General features: G+C 43.8%; 1 protein-coding gene across 4 annotated transcripts in view; it reads right to left on the bottom strand.

Moving 5' to 3' along the window:
• Positions 1-19072, bottom strand: part of cog7 (component of oligomeric golgi complex 7) — a 68033-nt gene that overhangs the window by 39914 nt on the left and 9047 nt on the right. For all 4 annotated transcript variants that reach the window (XM_072268472.1, XM_072268471.1, XM_072268473.1 and 1 more), the window contains 4 exons: positions 15087-15203; positions 12337-12505; positions 7892-7974; positions 6798-6920 (listed from right to left, as the gene is read on the bottom strand). In XM_072268472.1, coding sequence (XP_072124573.1) covers positions 6798-6920; positions 7892-7974; positions 12337-12505; positions 15087-15203 — 492 coding nt within the window. The remainder of the gene's footprint in view (positions 1-6797; positions 6921-7891; positions 7975-12336; positions 12506-15086; positions 15204-19072) is intronic.

Below are 19072 nucleotides of genomic sequence, written 5' to 3'. Positions count from 1 at the left end.
GGTCTGCACACCATTACAGACCTCAAAGCTAAGCGCTGTGGTGCTGCCAACATCGCTGCCTCTCTCCCAGATGAGCAAAATCTTTTTTACTCTCTGTTCGATGTTCGACACTGAAACCAGAGGAGAGCTGCTGAAACGACCTGCACCTTGGTTATCTCTGAGGCTGAATTACACTCAGGATGTGCGTGGCACAACTGACAGGTGAGTTTACGAACATTTTTAATCTCTCCCTCTCCCAGTGTAGAGTGCCCTCCTGCTTCAAAACATCCACCATTGTCCCTGTACCTAAAAAGACCAAGTTAACATGTCTGAATGACTGGTGTCCTGTCACACTCACCTCAATAATAAGCAAATGCTTTGAGAGGCTGGCTGGCTGGTGGTATAGTGACATCAGCGCTGGACTTTGGGGCGGAAGGTCCCGAGTTCGAATCCAGCCAGCTCCTGTGCACGCTTTCCATCCGTGCTGGGTTGAGCGTCGAGCTAGCAACTCAACCTCATAAAAAAGAAATTGCCTGCTACAGAAACATCAACAGCAAAAAGTTGATGGCCTATGCTCTCTCGTGAGGCAATTTATCTCTTCTCTTCTTGAGAGGCTGGTCAAGGACTATATCTGCAGCATGCTACAACCCTCACTAGGCCCCCTACAATTCGCAAACCGACACAACAGATGACGCAATAGCCACAGCTCTACCCACTGTCCTTACACATCTAGAGAAGGATGCTTATGTGAGAATGTTATTCTTGGACTACAGTTCAGCATTCAACACTATAATTCCCTCCAGGCTTGACAAGAAGCTCAGAGACCTCAGCCTTCACTCTGCCTTGTGCAGCTGGATCCTGGACTTCCTGTCAGACCACCGGCAGGTGATAACAGTGGGCTCCCTCACCTCTGCCCCTCTGACCCCCAACACAGGAGCCCTTCAGGTCTGTGTCCAAAGCCCCCTCCTTTACTCTCTGTACACCCATGACTGTGTCACCACCCAGAGCTCCAACCTACTAATTAAATTCACTGACGATACTCCATTGATGGGCCTCATCTCAAATAATAACCAGGCAGCCTACAGAGAAGAAGTCATCACCCTGACATAGTGGTGTCAAGAAAACAACCTCTCCCTCAATGTCACAAAAACAAAGGAGCTGGTTGTGGGCTACAGGAGGAATGGAGACAGGCTAACCCCTATTGACATCAATGGACCTGGGGCTGAGAGGGTGAACAGCTTTAAGTTCCTCAGCATAAACATCACCGAGGATCTCACATGGTCTGTACATACCTGCTGTGTGATGAAAAAGGCACAACAGCGCCTTTTTCACCTCAGACAGTTGAAGAAGTTTGGCATGCGTGCCCAGATCCTAAGGACTTTCTACAGGGGCACAATTGAGAGCATCTTGTTTAGCTGCATCACTGCCTGGTATGGGAACTGTACTTCCCTCAATTGTAGGACTCTGCAGAGGGTGGTATGGGCAGCCCAGCACAACTCTAGAAGTGAATTTCCCAATATTCAGAACATTTACAAAGACAGGTGTGTAGAAAGGGCCGGAAGGATCACTGGGGACCCGAGTCACCCCAACCACAAACTGTTCCAGCTGTTACCATCCAGGAAATGGTACCACAGCATAAAAGCCAACACCAACAGGCTCTGGGACAGCTTCTTCCACCAGGCCATCAGACTGACTAATTCACGCTGATACAATTATATTTCTGTTAGTTACTCTCCTGTTGTACATACTATTCATTACAAATTACTATAAATTGCACATTGCACATTTAGACAGAGACATAATGTAAAGATTTTTACTTCTCATGTATGTGAAGAATGTCAATTCAATTCCTGCACTCATAGGTTCAAGGAATTCTACAACTGAACCCACCTCAGTACATCTTCACCTTTCTATTGAGCAGATATTCTCCTGCCTTGTATTTCCTTTTATAATCCATTATGTTGCACATGTCCTTTCACTTACTCTGCTCACCACTACTTTCCTACAACCTTTCACAACCACCCTCACTGCTCATGAATTAGCCTCTTATAAAAGACCGAATCAAATGGTTTTTAAAATCAACATATGGTGCAGCAACTGGACCTCTCTTATCACTCATTTCCAAAAATATATATACAGTTGAAGAAAACCTTTGAAGGTCAATATGCCAACATAAGTTCACCATCGCAGGCAGTGCAGCACTCCCTCAGTACTGTGCTGATGCCTCAGCTGGACTATGTGTAAGTCTCAGCAGCAAGTTAGAGAGCAAGAGTGCCAACAAATGAACCACAACTGAATCTATAGATTATTGGTTTGTCTGCTCAAGGTCCCATAAAATGCTGCAAATCCTTTAAATAATGGAACAACACCAGTATCGATATAGCTGACCACCCTAAAAATGTTATGGAACGTAGCATGCCAGAACCTGAGTTATTTTACATGACAGTTCACAATTATGGGGTTTTTTTTAGACATAACATCTTAACATTTAATCTACTCACACAAAGTTATTCCTGCAAACTGATTAGAGATAAGACGGAACATTTAGTCAGCTGTAACAAATTGTACTGGACTTGGGGCCATAGCCTCTGGGAAACAATGTATAAAAAGGCAAGACAGGCAAGTACTTTTCAATCCGTGGTGGGTTTAAAATATCCATTAAAGAGGAAGAAATAAACCCTGGAGAGTATAAATATTCCATTGAGGTCAGAAATCAAAACTCTCTCTTGGTTTAAAACTAATCATTTCACTTTGCTCCCTTCACTACATTCTTCCTATTGCTCTCCACCATTCCCCTTAAAACAATCCCACATGCAGAGCAAACAAAATTGAGAGAATGCAGGTTTTTGTAGAATGCATGAATAATGCAGACAGGATATTCCCAGTGCAGCGTACATGATGTGCCGGAGGAACTCAACAGGTCAGGCAGCATCTATGAAAATGAATAAACAGTTAACCTTTTGGGCTGAGACTCTTCTTCAGGGCTGAGAAGGAAGGGGGCAGATGCCTGAATAAAAAGATCAGAATCAGAATCAGGTTTATTATCACCGGCATGTGTGGTGAAATGTATGGGGGTTGCTGGGAGGTGACAGGTGAAGCCAGGCATCTGCAGAAGCCTGACCTGCTGAGTTCCTCCAGCACTTTGTGTGTGTTGCTTTGGATCTCCAGCACCTGCACGTTTCTCCTGTTTGTAATATATTCCCAGTATTAGTGACTGACACAATCTGTGAACAAAAGAGTGGGACTGAATGATACATGTGGGATTTAATTCACACCCCTTGGATATTAATCGTGAAACATTGAGTGCAAACTATTTTACATACACTGACATGCACAATGAATTTGTCCAACTTCATATTTCCTTTCCTAGGCATACAATAAACACCAGCGGAACTAGAAATAACATGGAAAATGCAGTGAAGTTGTATAGGACTAAATGAGTGACTGCATGGCAATAATTTTTTTTTATTGGTCTCACACCCTTTCGATAATGGGAGTGTGAGACTGTGTTAACTCAGCTTACATTGGTCAGCAGTGACTGCACTGCAATGGTCAACACGGAGACAAATGGTGCAATATCAACACACCAAATGCTGACCTGTCTCTCGGAAGCAATTAAAAAGGCGAGAGAGGCAAGTACTTTTCAATCCATGGTGGGTAAATGTTTCCATTAACGACCATGAAATAAACTCCAGGGAGTACAATTACTCAACTAAAGTCAAAAATCAAAATGTTCCCTCTCCAGCCTTTAGCACCCAAACTTGCAACTCATTTCACCCTGCCACCTCTGCAACTATTCGAATGTGATTAAGGATTCAGATGTAGGGGCTTAACCCAAAAACGTGAAGAGTCCATTTTCCTCCATGGATGCTGCCTGACCTGCTGAGCTCTTCCAGCATTGCGTGTTGTTAGAATAGTCAATGTGGGAACATTGCCAATTTTATTTGCCCTCCAACTCAGAGTGGAGATCACATGCAAGAATTCCAATCCCGACCTTGCTAGAGGTCAGCCACCGTGGCGTGGAAACCAGACTCTCAGGCCAAGTGGGGATCAGCTGTGCCTTCATCAGGATGATTGCTATGGTACCGTTTCAGGTGATTTTGTCAGCAGGTGAGAAAGAAATGGAGGAAGGAAGTGAGCTGTGAAACATCATGCCTTTTCAGGGCACTGCACACGGATTGTCATTAAATAAATTCCACTTGCGGTAGTTAATGGAACTTCTTATCAAGATCTCATCAGAAGCTAAACTGACACGGTGTTGTTCATTTTTACTGTTATGGGAACATAAAAATGGGAACATTGGAACACCTGCAGGCAACTAAGACCTATTCTGCCCTTGCAATATCACACTTAGCACCTCAGAGCACACTTGTCAGATTGCACCACGACAGTCTACCCTTCACAGACGCACACTCCCTCTGCCCAGTACAAACATCACACGTTCCACAAAAGCAACAACAGCCCTAGAACTTGATGGAATACAGCTAACCCGTCAGGGTAGACAGCTGCTTGATTCCTTACTCAGATAGATGACTGGTAGGGGCAAGGGATCTCTCACTTAAGCTCAGTCATCTTTACCCAAGATACATGCCCCCAAAACACAGTCCATGTATCTTGCTGGAATATAGTCAATGCTTCTATGGGGGGGTTCAGGCATGACAAGCTGGAAAGAGTGCAAAGAGAATTTACGAGAATGTTGCCAGGACGTGAGGGCCTGAATTATAGGAACTGGTCTTTGTAAATTGTCCTGTGATTAGGCTAGGATCGAGTCGTGGATTGCTAGGCAGTGTGGCTCGAAGGGCCAGTAGGGCCTGTTGTGTGCTGTATCAAAAGGAGGGGGAGGGGGAGGGGGGAGGGGGGAGGGGGGAGGGGGGAGGGGGGAGGGGGGAGGGGGGAGGGGGGAGGGGGGAGGGGGGAGGGGGAGGGGGAGGGGGAGGGGGGAGGGGGAGGGGGGAGGGGGGAGGGGGGAGGGGGGAGGGGGGAGGGGGGAGGGGGGAGGGGGGAAGGAAGGAAGGAAGGTAGGAAGGTAGGTAGGAAGGTAGGTAGGAAGGTAGGTAGGAAGGTAGGTAGGAAGGTAGGAAGGTAGGTTGGTAGGAAGGTAGGTAGGTAGGAAGGTAGGTAGGAAGGTAGGAAGGTAGGAAGGTAGGTAGGTAGGTTGGTAGGAAGGTAGGTAGGTAGGAAGGTAGGTAGGTAGGTAGGTAGGTAGGTAGGTAGGAAGGTAGGTAGGAAGGTAGGAAGGTAGGAAGGTAGGTAGGTAGGTAGGTAGGAAGGTAGGTAGGAAGGTAGGAAGGAAGGTAGGTAGGAAGGTAGGAAGGTAGGTAGGTAGGTAGGTAGGAAGGAAGGTAGGTAGGAAGGTAGGAAGGTAGGTAGGTAGGTAGGTAGGTAGGTAGGAAGGTAGGAAGGTAGGAAGGTAGGTAGGTAGGTAGGTAGGTAGGTAGGTAGGAAGGTAGGTAGGAAGGTAGGAAGGTAGGTAGGTAGGAAGGTAGGTAGGTAGGTAGGAAGGTAGGTAGGAAGGTAGGTAGGTAGGTAGGAAGGTAGGTAGGAAGGTAGGAAGGTAGGTAGGAAGGTAGGAAGGTAGGAAGGTAGGAAGGTAGGAAGGTAGGAAGGTAGGAAGGTAGGAAGGTAGGAAGGTAGGAAGGTAGGAAGGAAGGTAGGTAGGTAGGTAGGAAGGTAGGTAGGTAGGAAGGTAGGTAGGTAGGTAGGTAGGAAGGAAGGTAGGAAGGTAGGTAGGTAGGTAGGTAGGAAGGTAGGAAGGTAGGTAGGAAGGTAGGTAGGTAGGTAGGTCAGGCTAAGACTTCATTCCTTGGAACCGAAGAGACAGAGAGGTAACCTTACAAAAGAGTATTGAAATAATAACAATATATAGGGTGAATGCACACAGAATTTTGTCCCCAGGTAAAGGCAATCAAAAACTAAAGCTTCAAGGTGAGAGGGAGAGATTCAAAAAGGCATGCATAGGGTGGCATGAATATATAATATGTTGTCAGAGAAAGCAGCTAAGGCAAGTACAGTAACAACATTTAAAAGACATTTGGAAGTATATAGATAGGAAAGGATTAGAAAGACGTCTGCACGGACAAGTTGAGTTGAAGGGTCTGTTTCCAAGGTTACTCTATGACTATGGCAGAACCATAGCCACTCAGCCATCAGCCATCCTGAGTTTTCCCACTCCTATTATCACCATGCTGAACTCTTTGATGATGACGGCAGAGATCGATCATGCATCAAAGTTCAGATTTGAGGATATGAAGCTCAGCTAACTAGTTCACACACTCATCAAGTCATCAAAGACTCTCTGTGCATCAAGAGTGCAAAAGCATGCAGGACAAACACAACATGAGCTTCATAGCCAGGTATGATAACTGGATGAGGCGAGGTCCTCATTTCCAACTAACAAGTTTCTAACACCGATGCACCATGAACACACACTACAGAGCAAAGTCAAAAAGTACAGAGAATCAGCACTAGACTGGGAGAAGATAGGAAACAGAGCTTGGGAAAACTTCTTTTAATCTCTCCCCCATGAGATTTGTGCTACTCAACTATCAACACTGTTAAAAAGAGAAAAAAAATGGTTTGGACTAAGAGATACATTTAATTTAATACCCAACAACCATAAACAGATGACCTTATCTTTATCATGTTGCTGGTCGTGGGAGTATACGGTGACTGAAGTGATGGCTGTGTTTCCTAAATTACAAAATGATCTCAATTTAAAGCACCATTTACTGTACAGTGCTGTGGGGAATCACCAGGTACTACAGAAATACATGGCTTTCCCATTTTTAAAAGTCATGATTTGTGGTAAAAGTCGTTACCTGACAGGTCCATTGTATTTGGGAGTGCCAAGTGACCAGGAGGGTATCGTAGAACTCTCTGAGTTGATGATCCAGACTAAGGTCACTTTGGCAAAGTTCCTGCCACACCGAGACCAACTGGCCCTGAAGGACAGCACAGTTCAGTCGATGGGAGTCCTCCACAGTGAACAACCTCCACCCACCAGCAAAATCACAGCTATATTCACATTATTAATTCAGTTCCATTCAATTGCCACATTTTAGAATGAATAGTTAACACAGCAATGTCTCCATTTTATGTGTAATAGCCAATGAGAATGCTCAAGTGAGAGAGTAGGATTAGGATTTAAGTATAGACAATGTCCTGAGTAAAGGATGCTCTGTGCCCACAGGAAACTCTTAGTGGGGGGCAGAGAGAGAGAGAGAGAGAGAGAGAGAGAGAGAGAGAGAGTAAAAGCAAAAGAGAGACAGAGAGTGAGAGACAGAGAAGGGGAGAGAGAGCGAGAGAGAAAGAGATCGAAAGAGAGAGAGAGAGTAGGAGCAAAAGAGAGAGAGAGTGGGATCAAGAGAGAGAATTGAATCGAGAGAGAGGGAGAGAGAGAGAGGGAGAGAGGGAGGGAGAGGGAGAGAGAGAGGGAGAGAGAGAGAGAGAGGGAGAGAGAGAGGGAGAGAGAGAGGGAGAGAGAGAGGGAGAGAGAGAGGGAGAGAGAGAGAGAGAGAGAGGGAGAGAGAGAGGGAGAGAGAGAGAGAGAGAGAGAGAGAGAGGGAGAGAGGGGGGGGTCGAGAGGGGGGCAATCGCGCGAGAGGAGGGGTGGGTGAGAGGTGCGGTGGGTGAGAGGGGGGTGGCTGTGAGGGGAGGTGGGCAAGAGAGAGGGGAGTGAGGGGGGAACAGACAACACAAGAGAGTTCTCTTTGCAAATAGGGAGTTGCCCAGAAGTCCTCACCCAATTCAACAGAAGTACTTGCAATGATTCTCCATCACTCAGAATATCTCTCCCAGATAGTCTACTCTTCAGATTTCAAGCAATCTCTCGTACCCATGCCCACACCCACACCATTCCTTCCCCACACAATGTCCCCCAGCGTTTGCTCTGAGAGTAAGTGCTGTAACCCACCTTGTGACATTTGTAGTAGTAGGTCAGGAGCTGAGGCATTCTATCCACAGCCACAAACACTTTCACAAAAAGGCGGGCCTGATCTGAAACACAAGCAAAAACAGTTAAATGTTGGTTATGAAGGGCCTAGGCTTTGCTTGTACCTGCTCCCTCTCTCCCTACCAGTCTCATTCTTGTCTGCTCTCTCCACTGGATGTGCAACAGTAAAAGATGGAGATCCCCTCAGTATTCTGGTAAACATTTATCCGTGAAAGTCATCCAAATCTAGATCATCTGCTCATGTATTACACAGCTGTCTGTGAGATCTTGCTGCAAAATTAGCAGCCGTTTTTGTTCTGTTCCACACTTCAAACCTACTCACTGCCTAACAAGCACTTTGGATGTCCTGGGCCATGCGCAATGCTGGAAGAATGCAAGTCACAGAATATTTCCAAGGGCTCCCTGCAGGAACAAAGGAGAAGGGTAGAAGGAAAAGAGGAATAGTAGGGGAAGGGGAAGTTCCTTCTCCAACTGCAAACCGTCCAGGTCATCGGGTTTCTGACTATTATCATCAGACTTTCTTCAGGAATACTACAAGGCTTGGATTAAGGTTACTAACTTCTCTATGGAGTAGACTAATAAGGTCCCATTCTGATATCTATCTTTCAACAGGAAAATACTATAGAATCCATCCCTATCCTTAGATGCTTTTTTAGCTGCTTAGGATTGGGGAAGTATTGTTGGCATGCTAGCCATCTAGCACACATTTCTCTATTTCATATTTCCCTTAAAAACTATTAAGATGTTGTGATTTCTAACCTGACCCAAGGTTGGAAAGAACAAGAGAAATTAGTGCTGGTTTTAACTATTACTCGCTGCTACCCTCTGCTGGCTGGTATAAAGATTTTCATACAAAATGCAAAACAGCAAATAGTCAAAGGCCATGTACCTCTCTCAAAGTCCTATCTTTTCATTTCCCTTCGTTCTCTTCACCCATTATCCTAATGCATATTAACTTATGGTGTCTAAGCTTCAATTTTAAGATTCCTAGCCCCGTTTTCAAATTAGTATAATACTACGGCATCCATGCCAGTTGACTGAAAGCTTCCCAACTTACATCCATCTTCCAGCCATTGGAAGCAGACTGAAAAAGGTTCTCTCTCTCTCTGCCGAACAAGACACAGAAAGCCTGCCAGACATAGTGAACTATTCACTCTATGGCCACTATTAGGTACAGGAGTGGAACCCAGTGTGGTCTTCTGCAGTAACTCTGCACACAACTGAGTTACTGTCACCTTCCTGCCAGCTTGAACCAGTTTGGCCATTCTCCTCAGACCTCAAGGCATTTTCACCCACAGAACTGCCACTCACTGGCTTGTTTTTGTTTTCCACATCATTCCCTGTAAACTCTAGAGACTGCTGTGCATGAAAATCCCAGATCATCTGCAGTTTCTGAGATACTCAAACCATCCTGTCTGGTATCAACAATCATACCACTGTCAAAGTCACTTGGAGCATATTTCATCCCCATTCTGATGTTTGGTCTGAACAACAACTAAACATCTTTTACACACTGAGTTGCTGCTACATGATTGGCTGATTAGATATTTACATTAACAAGTAGGTGTACAGGTGTACCTAATAAAGAGGACACTTTATTAAGTGGTAAGACGTCAAGAGTAAAGAGGGTAGTTAACCTAAACCATTAGTAGGCGAAATGGTGAAATCTGTTTTGAAGCTAGTGGTATCAGGGCCTTGGGAAAAATAATAAGAGGAGGATCAAGAGAGATTAAGAAAGGTGGAGTAATCTGCAGCTTTCAATGGTCCTCGACTAATTCTTTGACTTGGAGAGAACATTGTTGGAAAAACATTATAAGATACTTCAAGACCCCATATCAGGAAAAATATAAAGATACAAACGTAACGTGTTGGAGAAGGTGCGGCTCCAAGGAGGCAAATCATTTTCATATTTTCTGGGATTGCCCTAAATTAAGTCTATATTGGGAAGGTATTCATAGAACATTAGTTAAGGTACTTAGGTCCCAGATACCTCTGAACTTTGAGACTCTCTATTTGGGGCATGTATTGTTTCTTGAACAGAAGGAAGATATAAAGTTGCTGCAGGCCCTCTTAGCAGCAAGTAAGAAATCAATCACTACAAAGTGGCTAAATCCAATACCACCTACATTAGAAGATTGGCACAAAATTATCTTGGAAATATTTAAAATGGAAAAGTTGACTTACTCCCTGAGAATTCAAAAAGAAAAATTTTATCAAATCTGGAATAAATGGATTGAATATATAACCCCAATGCGAGCAGACTTTAGATGACTCTCCTAATGATTTATGCTGCTCTTCTCATCAACACAGTAATATTGCTAACGTAAGCACCCCTAGTCTAACTGTCTTTTTTTTTTGTTTTCTTTTGGAAAATAGAGAATTAACACAAGTAAAGGGAAAGATTTGGGAAAGGGATAAAAAATGAAAAAATTAAGTAAATAAGTACATAGGGATTGGATAATTATGTCTGCGGGCAGGAGCAAGCATGAACAAATTAGGATATAAACACCTATAATGGTTGTTACATAGGCTTATATACAACATTTTGGACCAGTGGAAATGGTCCAGAAGAGTTATATGGAAACTATTATTACCATTTTTCTTAACAACTAATACCATTACTTAGCCTAATAGATTAGAATTACCACAGTACATAATTATCTATTTAAGTGTCTAATTTTCTTTTATATCATCTCAATGTGTACTTAAGAATGTATAAATATAGTTTTATACATATAAAAAAATGGAAAAGGTTATATGTGTGAAAAAAGTACATGATATTTGTGAATTCCTTATCCAAATAAAAATAAAATTAAAAAAAAAAGGTGGAGTAAATTATGTCTGACAAATCCATTGGAATTTTAAAAAGTTATCACTGGCAGAACAATGGTAATCTAGTTGATGTGGTGGATTTTAATCTTAAGAAAGGTTTTGATAAGGTATCATACACGAGTTAATTACATAAAATTAGAAAACATAGCATTGGGGATAATCTACTCACATGGATTGAGGTTTAGATAACAAAGAGGAAAGAGAATGTGAACATGATAATGGCACATTTAGTCAATGCTGTGACCAGCAGGATGCTGCAGGGACTGATGACAGGGCCCTAACTGATCGCAATTTATTTCAATAATCTGCTTGGGAGAATCATGTATTTATTCCATTTTGCTGTTTATATAAATTTATGCAACAAAATAGACAGTGAAGAGGATTCAGAGAAGCTGACAGACCATAAATGGGCAAGGGCAGGGCAAATGGAAAATGTGCAAAAACACAAGGTCATTAGTTTGGTGGGAAACATAGGGAGATGGAGAATTTTTCAAAAGTTGAGGAATTGCAAGCTGTGGTGTCCGTGTACACGAATCATTGAAAATTAACATGTAGGTGCAACAGTCAATTAGAAGCAAATTGCATATTGGCCTTAATTCAAGAGGATTTGCGTACATAGCTAACAGCATAGATAGATACTTGATAGCCAGGACATACGTGGTAGGGTAAAAGGCCAGCTTCTGTACCACACGACTCTAACTTTTCAGAATCTGGACACTACCAGAACACCCACCATTTATTGCCCATTTCCAAATGTCACTTCAAAGGGGAATTGATGCTTGGTGATATGGAGTCAAAAACAGGCCAACCCAGGTGGGAAGACAGGTACCTTCCAAAATCCTGGAACTCTCTCCCTAAAGGAATACCCCAATGACTGCAGTGGTTCAAGGCGGCTGCTCGTTCCAACCTTCTCAAAGGCAACTAGGAATGAGCAATTAAATTGCTGGCTCAGCCCTTAAAGCCCACATCTCTTGACTGGATATAAAAAAGTGGTTACGTTTTTAAAATGATTTTGCTGTCATCATTACTTCAGATTACTAATCTGAATTTAAATTCCACATTGTCCATCATAAGATTTGAACTCAGGTCTCCAGCAATTTCGCAACTGCACCACCTCTGCACTCGTTTTGTCTTCTTTTGAATACTCCCAATACCTCACTCTTTGGCCACGCTTTTAGTCAAGTGGCCAAATGACAAATTCTCGTAACATTTCCATGCAGTACCTTCAGATAGCTTACTGTGATACAGAAAATGGTACAAAAAAATACTGCAGGTGCTGGAAAGCTGAACTAAAAAGAAAATATTGTTAATACTCAGCAAGACAGGTCGCATCTGTGCACAAAGAAACAGAGAAAATGTTTCAGTTCATTAACCCTTAATCAGAAATAGGGAAAGTTAGAAAGTTAGCTTTAAGAGGTGATGAGCAGTAAAGGGAAAGTCTTCGATGTGGTGGAGACCAGGAGACTGAATGACAAAAGGGTAACGGTGTGCCTGAATGAAATCTGAAATAGAAGAGCGAGGTGCTACTGCACACAAAGTGGGCGTGTGTCCCATTAACAATTAAGGGCGCTCACCAACAGACTGAGAGTTGAATGCTGCCACGATCTGTGGACTCGCCATGGCCTCGAGCCGATTCTTTAGTGCCTCCAGGTGAACGCATTTCTCAGAGTAATCAGGCGTGTCTACCAGCATCGCAAGACTGTTCTGCATACTGGTCAATTTGGCGGAAATGGCTTCAATATCCTGCAGGAGTAAGGTTCATTTCCACAGGTGATATTAACTAGTTTATATGTCGTCTTGTAAACAAAAAGTTCTGACACGGTCGCAAAGCAGTTAACACAATGCTATTACAGCTCAGGGCGTCAGAGTTCAGTTCTGGCATCATCTGTAAGGAGTCTTTGTACATCCACCCCATGGAATGAGTGGACTTCCCCCCGGGTGCCCCAGTTTCTCCCCACAGTCCAAAGATGCACTAGGTCATTGTAAATTGTCCTGCGATTAGACTGGGGTTCAATCAAGGTTGTCAGAGGTTGCTGGGGTGACGGGGCCCAAAGGGCTGTATTGTTAAATAAAACTGACACTTAATTAAAACCCAGAGCATGCAGGTCAGTGGCACCTGATGCAACCTCTGCAGCAGTGAGCAGTATTGGTTGCAATCCAGCTGAGGTGTAGAATGTGGTACTGGTACTGGTGCTGGTGGTGAGGGTTGTGGAAGAAAATGAAGGGAAGGACAAGATGATCTGCTATAACTTATTCAAGACACAGAATGGATGGAGCATTAAACCGTTATCTATCTGCCTGCCACACCAGGAATTCCATGGTTAATTTTCTACACAACTAATCACACTGCAAGGTTCAAAATACTCCCTTCTATCGGCAGTGTATTTGCCAAAAGAACTAATATCATCCAAAAAGGCAACACTTCCAACAATGCAGCACTCACTCACTCGGCACTGTGGTGTCTAGACTGGATAACACACTCAGGTTTCTGAAACGGTGATAAAACCTCAACCTTCAGATTTAGAAGTGACACTGAAATCCAATTACAGATTACGAAGCATTTAGACCAGGGGTTTCCAAGCTATCGTCCACAGACCCCTTGTTTAATAGCATTGTCCATGGCATAAAAAAGGTTGGCAACCCCTGGTTTACAGACATCCTACGATCAGTGATTCATGCCGCGGGGAGTACGAAGCCCTGAACTTACCTTTCAGCAAACTTAACAACTTACACCCTTGAGACTGGAACATTTAATATACATCTTCAACATCTCCCTGAGCAGTGCCGTCGTTCCTACGTGCTTCAAGGCTGCCACCATTGTCCCCGTGCCGAAGAAGTCTTTAGTGTCCTGCCTCAATGACTATCATCCCGTTGCATATCACATCCATCATCATGAAGTGTTTCGAGAGGCTCGTCATGAGGCACATCAAGACTCTGCTGCCCCCTCACTTTGCGTACTGTCCCAATCGTTCAACAAATGACGCCATTGCCATCACCCTCCACCTGGCCCTAACCCACCTGGACAAAAAAGACACGTATGTTCGAACGCTGTTCATAGACTTCAGTTCAGCATTCAACACAATCATTCCTCAGAAACTGATTGGAAAACTGAGCCTACTGGGCCTGAACACCTCCCTCAGCAACTGGATCCTAGACTTCCTGACTGGGAGACCTCAGTCAGTCCGGATCGGAAGCAGCATCTCCAACACCATCACAATCAGCATGGGGCCCCCCAGGGCTGTGTGCTCAGTCCACTGCTGTTCACTCTGCTGACCCACAATTGTGCTGCAACACACAGCTCAAACCACATCATCAAGTTCGCCAATGACACAACCGTGGTGGGTCTCATCAGCAAGAACAATGAGTCAGCATACAGAGAAGGAAGTGATGCGGCTAACGGACTGGTGCAGAGCCAACAATCTGTCTCTGAATGCGAGCAAAACAAAATAGATGGTTGTTGACTTCAGGAGGACATGGAACAACCACTCTCTGCTGAACATCGATGACTCCTCCGTAGAGATTGTTAAGAGCACCAAATTTCTTGGTGTTCACCTGGCGGAGAATCTCACCTGGTCCCTCAACACCAGCTCCATAGCAAAGAAAGCCCAGTAGCGTCTCTACTTTCTGCGAAGGCTGAGAAAAGTCCATCTCCCACCTCCCCCCCCACCATCCTCACCACATTCTACAGAGGCTGTATTGAGAGCATCCTGAGCAGCTGCATCACTGCCTTGTTCGGAAATTGTACCATCTCGGATCTCAAGACCCTGCAGCAGATAGTGAGAAGATCATTGGGGTCTCTCTTCCCGCCATTACAGACACTTACACCAAACGCTGCATCCTCAAAGCAAACAGCATTATGAAGGACCCCACACACCCCTCATACAAACTCTTCTCCCTCCTGCCATCTGGCAAAAGGCACTGAAGTATTCAGGCTCTCACAACCAGACTCAGTAACAGTTTCTTCCCCCAAGCCATCAGACTCCTCAATACCCAGAGCCTGGACTGACACCAACCTACTGCCCTCTACTGTGCCTATTCTCTTGTTTATTGTTTATTGTAATGCCTGCACTGTTTTGTGCACTTTATGTAGTCCTGGGTAGGTCTGTAGTCTAGTGTAGTTTTGTGTTGTTTTACGTAGCTCAGTGTAGTTTTTGTATTGTTTCATGTAGCACCATGGTCCTGAAAAATGTTGTCTTGTTTTTACTGTGTACTGTACCAGCAGTTATGGTCGAAATGACAATAAAAAGTGACTTGACTTGACTTGACTTGATAATATTGGGCCACTTGTGTCAGTCAGCTCTGATCTCAAAGTCACCACACTTGCCTGTGACTTCAGTGTTTCTTCAATGTCTGCACTGAGTGTACTCCACTTGTCGGCCTCCTGCAGTGCCTCTGACGCCATCTGCATTCTTGACTTCACTTCATCGATCTCGATCAGAACCTGCAACACAAAAAGCAGAGGGTCCAGTCTGATAATTCACTTGCAATGATCATTTTTTCAACAGGTTAGAGTTCAGTCAGCTCACCTGCCAGCAAAGAAGAGGTTCTCCTAAAGATTTATGAGGTCATTACATAAAGGAGAAGATGTAAATGTCAAGAGTTGTTCATTTTCATGATTAACAGGCCCATCTGGCCCTACGAGCCTGCACCACCCAATTACACCTATGTGACCAAGTAACCTACAAATCTGTACATCTCTGGAATGTGGGAGGAACACCCAGAGGAAACCCACCCCGTCAAGTGGAGAACAAACTCCCTACGGACAACAGCAGGTAAAATATTACACTACCATGCCACATTAACTGCAGTTATTTTCCCTTAATAAAGGAAGGTTAACAGATAACATGATAAAAGAAAGGAGCATGCATTTATTTAGCACCTTTCATGGCAACCATGAAGTATCTTACAAGTGTAGACATTTGTTAGGAATAACCGAGGCTAGTTTGGCCAAACCTACCTTTTGACTTCAAAAATAAACTGCTGGACAAATTCAGTGAGTTGTGAAGGGAAAGGGTTGGTCGACATTTCAGGACTCACCAGTTGAGAGAGACGAGACATCAATATTGGCCAAAACACTGGGAATAAATACTTTGGATCTTCTTTGAAACATAGTAAACCCCCTGCAATACAGTTGGGTTTCATTCCGAGAAAATTGTCCATATTATGATTTTCCATAATGTCAACCTTTGACAAAAATTGACAATATTTGCCATTTCTGCTGCACTTTTTGTTTATTTAGTTACTTTTTCCTCATATAAATTCTGTAATAGGAAATTTTTATTCTATATGCCAAATATCATGGTAGAGATTCGTAAAGGTAAAGGTAAATTTCCATATAATGTATTCTTCAGTATTGCTTTTATGTCCCCCTGAGAGTAGGTGGGGATTCAGTTCAGCATATCATCTAGAAAATGGCATGTTCAACTGTGCAAAAATGCGCTATTGTTTCAGTGCAGGCTCTTGCACTCCAGTTGTTAGAGTGGGATTTTAACACACGGTGAATGTGCTATCAATTGAACCACAGCTGACATGAACAGAAGAGATTCTGCAGACGTTGGAAATCCAGAGTAACACACACAAAATGTTGCAGGAGCTCACGTCAGGCAGCAGCTATAGAGAGGAATAAACACGACTGATGAAGAGCCTCAGCCCAAAACATCAACTGTTTATTCCTCTCCATAGTTGCTGCCTGACCTGCTGAGTTTGTCCAGCATTTTGTATGTGTTACACAGCTGACATGAGATGCTTCAACTTTCAGAGTGAATAGAAATGGGCCCCATAAACATGCAATGGTCATCAAAAAATTGTTTTTATGTACATAATGGTGAAAACCTGGTGACAACGTGTAATACAGTATGGTCACCCTCTAAGACAAACAGAGTGGAAGCAAGGTGCGTTGAGTATATCACGTTTAGCCTCAGCCTTGCCTCCGAGCTTAATCCCCATATCATTTGATTCCTCCACCATCTAAAAATCTATCTCAGCCTACAAAATAATTACTTGAGTCAGACCATTTCTTGTTCTTTTCGTCTCTGGAAGAAAGGTCCATTAATCTCAATTTTCTTTTCTCTCTCAATACAGTTTTTCTTCATCCCAGGAACTATCTACAAAACCATTGCTACGTCATCAATAAGTCTAGCATCAATAAGGACACAGTACTTCTGATGCACTCACAGTCAAGTCCAGCAAAGTTACATAAAGAAATCTCTGTCTACTTGTAGTTCATCCTCCTTGCCATAAGAGCAATGTTCCACTTGCTTTCTGAGTCACTTGACATACATGTTTGTTAAGATTTTGTATCTTACTTTACAAGAACCCCAGGACCCTTTGTGTTTCAGCACATAAATCTCATTGGGTTTAAGTAATCCAATAACCCACTATCTGATTGTTAGAAAATGCTGATGGACTGGCACCTGGCTCATCATGGCAGAGTGCTTCCTGTGCACCCTTTAAACTCACCAGGGCCCCATTTTCCTCACTCCCTCTAAACAGGCCTGGTTCACTTAAATTGATTGTACTACTCCATAGTATCAACAAAAGAGAATGGAAATTAGGTTGCAGTATTAGCAGCAGTAATATCCACTAGTCTAGAAAATCGGCTGAAGCATTGGCATTTTACTGTACTTCGCTTTCCTTCCACCTTATGGTTTCAAAAAGTATATTCCATCTGCCAAACTTTTGCCCATTCAGCTAACATCTTAATGGAGATTCTGTTAGCTCCTTGTATTTTATTTTCCCAATTTTTATGCAAGAAAACTTGGCTACATTACACTTGGTCCTTCTTTTCAGTTATTAAGATAAATAGTAAATATCTGCGATGTGAGATCTAATCACAAAGATACCTCACCAGTTGCGGCATGCCCACTTGGAAATTGTCTGTTAAATCTAAACTTTATCCGTAGACAATCAGTTCACAGCAAGAAGAGAAATTCCTTATTACAAAAGTAACAGAAATTTTTCTAATACACACAAAATGCTGGAGGAACTCAGCAAGCCAGGCAGCATCTATGGAGGAGGATAAATACTAATTCTGGGTAGAGATCCTGATGGTATGAATATCAATTTCTCCTCTTGGTGAATCAAATACCCACCCCCCCCCACCTTCCTCTATTTCCCACTCTCATCTCTTACTTCTCACCTGCCCATTACTTCCCCTGTTTACCCTCTCCTTTATTTTCTCCTACCGTCCACTCTCCTCTCCCACCAGATTCTTTCTTCTCCAGCCCTTTACCTTTCCCACACACTTGGCTTCACCTATCACCCTCCAGCTAACCTCTTTCCCTCCTCCCAACTTTTAATTCAGGCATCTCCCCTCTTTGCACTCAGTACTGAAGAAGGGTCTCAGCCTGAAACACTGACTGTTACTCCTCCATAGGTGCTGCCTGACCTGCTGAGTTCTTCCAGTATTTTGTGTGTGTGTTGCAAAGGGAGGGAGTAAAAACCAGAATAAGATGGTGAGGGGAAGGGAAGGAGTACAAGCTGGCAGGTGATAGGTGGGACCAGGTGAGGGGATAGGTGGATGGGCGGTGGAGGTGAATGAAGTAAGAAGCTGGGAGGGAATATTTGGAAGAGGTAAAGCAATGAAAAAGGAACTTAACAGGAGAGGACAGTGGACCATAAAGAGAAGGAGAGGAACCCCGGAGGGTGGTGATGGGCAGGTGAGGTGAAAGGGGGTGAAAGGGTAACCAGAATGAGGAATGGAAAAAGACAGGAGGGATGAGGGAGAACTCACTGTAAGTTAGAGAAATCAATGTTCATACCATTGGGTTGGAGGCTACCCAGATGGAATACCAGGTGTTGCTCCTCCAGCCTGAGTTTGGTCTCATCATGGCAGTAGAAGCAGCCAAGAACTGACATGTCAGAATAGGAATGGGAAGTCAAACTTAAATGGATTGCCACCAGGAGATCCTGCCTTTTGCAGCAGACAGAGCAATGGTGCTTCACAAAGCAGTACCCCAATCTACGTTGGGTCGCACCGATGTACTGGAGGTCACATGGTGAGCACCGGATACAATAGAAGACCTCAACAGGTTAGCAAGTGAAGTGTCACCTCACCTGGAAGAACCGTTTGGGGCCCTGAATGGTAGTGAGGGAGGAGGGGTAGGGGAATGTGTAGTCCTTACCACTCTTACAGAGATAAATGCCAGGAGGAAGATCAATAGACAGGGACAAGTGGACAAGAGAGTCACATAAAGAGCAATTCTCAATGAAAGCGGGGGGGGGAAAGATCTGCTTTGTGGTGGGATCCTTTTGGAGATGGCAGATGTTAAGGAGAATGATGTGTTGCACACAGAGGCTCATAGGATAGCA

Source organism: Mobula birostris, chromosome 9 (genome assembly GCF_030028105.1).
Source record: "Mobula birostris isolate sMobBir1 chromosome 9, sMobBir1.hap1, whole genome shotgun sequence".
NCBI classification, from domain to species: Eukaryota; Metazoa; Chordata; class Chondrichthyes; order Myliobatiformes; family Myliobatidae; genus Mobula; species Mobula birostris.
This window is presented reverse-complemented; position numbering and strand designations above follow the sequence as displayed.